General features: G+C 37.0%; 1 protein-coding gene across 1 annotated transcript; it reads left to right on the top strand.

The window, feature by feature from the left end:
• Window positions 1-2,483: 2,483 nt before the first annotated feature.
• LOC137823321 (V-type proton ATPase 16 kDa proteolipid subunit-like) lies at window positions 2,484-5,352 on the top strand. Its single transcript, XM_068628403.1, has 3 exons — window positions 2,484-2,833; window positions 2,927-3,212; window positions 5,048-5,352. Exons 1-3 carry the CDS (start codon window positions 2,758-2,760, stop codon window positions 5,178-5,180), a joined length of 495 nt encoding a protein of 164 aa, XP_068484504.1. The 5' UTR covers window positions 2,484-2,757; the 3' UTR covers window positions 5,181-5,352.
• The last annotated feature ends 209 nt before the right edge of the window (window positions 5,353-5,561 follow it).

Here is a 5,561-nt window from a genome sequence, read left to right as displayed (position 1 = left end):
GCTTCATCTAGGGCTCGTCCCCTCGGCACAGTTAAACGGGTGTAACTGTTAAACCTGGGGATTTGGCCTCCTTTGTTCCGGTCGGACCTTGGGGTGGTTCAAACGGTTCGTTCGGTCTCGAATTCCCTTTCTTTGCTCGGGGTTTGATCTTTGAGAACTCCGGATCCGACGGCTTTGAAACGTTGGTGATAGTCAATGTGTTCCTCAATTTGCATGAATTTGGTTGCCCGAGTTCGAAGATCTCCTTGTCTTGAGGCGGCTTTTTGATGAGACTTTCGGTAAAACGGCTCGGTCGGATGGCCGAAACCAAATGGTGTAACGCGACTTCCTGTTTGAGCCCTCGGATATTCATGCATGCATTATTGAATCTATCTAAAAAGGTTCTGAGAGATTAACCTTTTTCTTGTTGTACCGCTAGGAGAAACATGGAGGACATGTGATGCGGTCGGCTGGTAGCATATTGAGTGGAGAATTTCGCGGCTAGGATGTCAAAATCGTCAATGGAGTTCGGAGGTAGCTCTGTAAACCAGGTGAGAGGTTCTCCCTGAAGCGACGTGGGGAATACTTTACACCACACATTATTATCTGTGGTATACAAAGTCATTTGCGTCTTGTAAACATTTAAATGCTCGTCCGGGTCGGTCGAGCCATCATAGAGTTTAATGGCGAGGCCTCTCCATTTGTCAGGAAGTGGTGTGGTGATGATTTCGTCTGTAAAAGGATGACCCCTTTTACTTGACTTTCTTTCGACTGTTTCAGCTCTGGAAGCAGGATTGGTGTCGGCCGGTGTAGGTATGCGAGAGGCGGTTCGGTCGGCCATATGGGATTGGCCTTCTCGTTCGGGATTATCGACCTGTCGCTGGAGTCGTGCATTCTGCTCTCTCAATAAGGTGATTTCTTCCTCTTGGCGGCGTCTATTCTCTTCGTGTTGACGACGGTCTTCCATCCCCTTTTGCCGCAGTTCCTCCATCTGAGTTTGGAGGGTTTGAATCAAAGTCATCTGTTCTGCCATAGCGTCGTTGTTGTTCCTTGTCGCAACCATTATAGCTTTAAAAATTGAAATTTTGCCTCGGCACCACGGTGGGCGCCAATTGTACCTGAGTGGAGAGATGGGGCCCAGGCACGGTTGGTTGATGTAGGATAATCGCTGACGTGTCGATCTTCTTCTCTTTCGGTCGGGCGGGGGAGGGTACCTGCGAAGGCACTTCTAAGTGTGGTTTAGTAAGTGAATGAAAACATACCTTTCTCTGGCTTGAGCACTGTATTTATAGGATTGCCTAATGGGCTTTCTACCCCTTGGGCTCAAGGTGGTTATGGATAGGTCTTATCAATCGTGCTCCGGAATACCCGGGGAACATATCTTCTTTAAACGCATATTCCTTATTCTTCGGAGGTGTATCTTAACCACCTTAGCTTTGTCACACATGCCTCACATTTATTATGCGTTCGGTCGGTCGGCCACGTTCGTCCGGTGCCTACCGGTACAATAATAATAATATTATTATTAATTTTTTTATTTGTATTAAATATTTAATAATGTTATTAATAATAATAAAAATAAAATTATAATATAATAAAAATAAAAATAATTATTTATATAAAAAATAAATTTATATAGTAACAAATAATATTAATTATAAAAAACTATATAAAATAATTAATTAATTTTTTATATATCAAATAATTAATTAATTTTTTATATATCAAATAAATTTGTAATTTTAATTTTTTTAATTTAAAAATCAAAATTTCAATCACACTCTCAAATTATTTATAATTTTTTTACAAAAAAAAATTTATGTTCTAAGAATGATAAGGGACGTGTCTTTTTTTTTATATAATTATTTAATGCTACTACTGAAAATAATTTATAAAATATTAGTTAAATTAAATTTATATAAAATATTTCATATTTTATTATTTAAATATTTTTAAAGATGAGGACAAATTTGTAACCTGTACTCGTCGGACGTGTTCGGGTCCTCGATCCATATACTTAAGTGTAGTAGTTCGGTTAGACATGTCAGTTTGAGAGATACCTAGCTTTTCTGAAAACTCTATACTGATACAAATTTTATAGTTTGAATGCTCTCACTGACTTGATTGTCGGAGTGTAATCAACTGGTAAAGTCCCTTTCGTCACAAAGCGTCATCTCGGTTCAATACACCAAGCAAAGTCGTTTTAACCCGGAGCTCACTATCAAATTCGACCAAAGTCAATCGGCGAGAACATAAACTTATATTTGATTTTAAAAAAAATTAAAATCTCCTCACAATCATCACAACACTCACAAACTTCAATAATTTTTTCTCACACATCAAATCTAACATATTCCAATCCAAACACATAAAAATTTCTTCAGATTTTGTTCTCACACCCTCAACTTTCCAATTTCCCACACTCTCAACTTTCCACTGTCCAATCTAAACAAAATATTAGTTTTTTTGCTTGTAATATGGTGGTCCAGTTAGTAATCATAGGCGTGCTTGAAGAAAAAGCCTAAGACAAACGAAAAGCCTGGAAAGAGAAAAAGGGCATTACGGTAAAATTAGATAACACGATCCTTCGCTATCAGACCACTATCTGTCTCCACCTGTACCAATCCGAAAAATAATTTTTTTCTTCCAAAATTCATTTCCACATTCCACTTTGATCTGATCTCCACAAACCCGATCAATTTCATCAATCTTCTATTTCTTCCACAAAGAACAAAGAGAGAAAGTTTCATCATCGTAGCAGAGGAATTGAATCTAACCATGGCAGGTTTCAGTGGCGACGAAACCGCTCCTTTCTTCGGCTTCCTTGGCGCGGCCGCGGCTCTCGTTTTCTCCTGTTTGTCCCTCTCTCTTTTTCGTTTGTTCAATTTAATGATAATGATGATGATGACGACGACTATATGCTTTGTTGTTTTCTGATGATTGCAAGGTATGGGAGCAGCGTACGGAACTGCGAAGAGTGGGGTGGGAGTGGCGTCGATGGGTGTGATGAGGCCGGAGCTTGTGATGAAGTCGATTGTGCCGGTGGTTATGGCTGGAGTGTTGGGGATCTATGGGTTGATTATTGCGGTCATCATTAGCACTGGGATAAACCCCAAGGCTAAGTCTTACTATCTATTTGATGGCTATGCCCACTTGTCCTCTGGCCTTGCCTGTGGCCTTGCTGGCCTCTCTGCTGGGATGGCCATTGGAATTGTTGGGGATGCTGGTGTTAGGTAATCCATCCTCATTCATGCCTATGGGCACTTGTAGAATAGAAACTGTAGTAATTTGTGGAAATTTCACATGGATTCTGATATGATGAAAGTAACGCATATAAGTGGGACACAAATCTCATTTTCATATTGAATAGTTATAACTTATATGGTCGAAATAGTGTATATAAATTTGCTGTAGACCTTGTTCATGAGTTAGTTTTCCTAGTTGAATTACGCCTAAACCCAAATTGTAAGAGTAAGACCTTAGAAATAGTTTGCAAAATATAAGCAATTTTTCAATGTAATATGATTTGGGATTGGGTCTTGGGGAAAAGGTTTGTCTCCCATAATGTGGTGAATCATGGTTTGAACTCCCGCTGGAAGAGGTCCTCACAGTTGGTGCTCGACCTATCTTGAATAAGATTGCTTTTCAAGAAGGATACTTATGGGAAATTAAAATTAAGTTGTTCTCTCACTAATGCGTGTTAGAAAAATTTGCATGAAAAGCAGGATAAATTATCTAGGAAAACTTCCAGTTCTTATTGGAGAACAATATACTATTGGACCTAAGTTTTGTCCGTTGGTTTCTTTCATGACTGTAAGCAACGAAATTGATTAAATTGTTGTTTAAACTATACAGTGCTTAACAATGTTTTAAAAGTCATATTTTTGTTGTTGTTTGCCTTTATTATGATAACTGATGAGTATCCTTTCATATTATTCAGAGCATTGAAATGTGTTGTATTTGCAAATTTGTCCTTGATTTGTGCTATTATATTCTTTAGTTCGCTTTTGTTGTTCAAACCATTTCGTATTGATCCTGAAAAATGTTAGCTAACGTAGTATGAATCATGTTTTGTGATTTAGGTATTGAACTTATTAAAATCAGGGACTAAACTAAAGTGTAAGCGAGGGACATTTTTTAGAATCAGTGTGCTATTTATTTTACTTCTATGAAACTATGCAGTGCTCCTCACCCCTAAGGTTAGCTGCACTACGCATTTTTTCTAATGGATTTTGTACAATCATTTCTATACATGCTTACACGTGGCTTTCTTTTTTTGATGTGGAAATTACTAATTATTAATGCTGGCAAAATAGGCGTATTGGACTATTTTAAAATATCGCTCGTGGAAATTGCTGCTCAGTTCAATTCCTGCTGCCAAATGTTTTGTATTGGTTTGTTCATTATATGTTGTTTGAGTGTAATATGTGTTAATGTATATTGTCTTTATTAACTTATGGACTTATAAAATATTTTATTCACCTCTTGCTTGTGTGGTTAATGTGGATTGAGTTGATGAAAGAAATCTGATGTGTCTCTTTCTACTTAACATGTTCTTCACGTTGAAACGATATAATACTATCAATCTAATTAGGGAGGGCTATAATGTTTTTTCATCCCTTGTGTTGTGAGTGAAGACCTACTTTTGTCTTTTCAAGTGGTTGTTATTAGAATGGAAAATTCATAAATTAATGTGTTACTTGTATAGATAATTATCTAACATAGAATCTAATTTGCAATTTACATTCTAATTTATATTGTTTTCCAATTAAAAGAAATATTAATCGAAACATTTCAGCTTCTGTCACTCTTTCTCCCTCTTTATATAGTTGTTGACAATGGATGGTTCGTGTAAATAACCCTGCTTCTGCCACCATTTTCATATGCTTAATGCTTACTTGGCTATGTTTTTGTTGTTTTATGCCGTGCCACTTGATTTTCTTCTTGTGTGCATGTGTGCGCTTTTGCATTTCCCAGCTAAAATTATAGTTTGCTTCATAGATATATGCAATGTGTTATTGTTAACTGATCGAATACTTGAACACTAAGATGATTTCTTTTTTGTCAGGGCTAATGCTCAGCAGCCGAAGCTGTTTGTTGGTATGATTCTTATTTTGATTTTCGCTGAAGCTCTTGCTCTTTATGGCCTCATTGTGGGTATCATCCTTTCATCTCGGGCAGGCCAATCTCGTGCTGATTAAAACGAGCCAACTCAGTGATACTTGGTAGTCCAGTAATTTTTATTCTCAGGCTTGTATTTGAAATGGGAGATATTTGTCTTTCGTCTATTGCTATTATTTCATTTATTTTCGTACACAAACCCTGTATCCAAACTCCATCAGTTTTATGAAGTATTTTCCAATGGATTACTTATTTGGATGGCTGCATTGTTATGTGATATTTGTTTGTTGTGCAGAATCACAGGAAATTATTGATACAATATAGATGTAGAAGTTAAAACTATTGATGATTTGCCTATCTTTGTTGCAGTATATGAACTTTCATGAAATTAGGATTATTCTCACGTTTACAACTCGATTAGAACAGAATGAATTGTTTAATCTTTTGTAATGATGATAGAA

Source organism: Phaseolus vulgaris, chromosome 8 (assembly GCF_000499845.2).
Source record: "Phaseolus vulgaris cultivar G19833 chromosome 8, P. vulgaris v2.0, whole genome shotgun sequence".
Taxonomy (NCBI): domain Eukaryota; kingdom Viridiplantae; phylum Streptophyta; class Magnoliopsida; order Fabales; family Fabaceae; genus Phaseolus; species Phaseolus vulgaris.
This window is presented reverse-complemented; position numbering and strand designations above follow the sequence as displayed.

Excerpts from the sequence above, each read along its gene's own strand:
- LOC137823321 (XM_068628403.1), top strand. The coding sequence starts at position 2,758 with ATGGCAGGTTTCAGTGGCGACGAAACCGCTCCTTTCTTCGGCTTCCTT. Across the intron at positions 2,834-2,926 it reads CGCGGCTCTCGTTTTCTCCT|GTATGGGAGCAGCGTACGGA; the intron begins GTTTGTCCCTCT and ends GATGATTGCAAG. Across the intron at positions 3,213-5,047 it reads GTTGGGGATGCTGGTGTTAG|GGCTAATGCTCAGCAGCCGA; the intron begins GTAATCCATCCT and ends CTTTTTTGTCAG.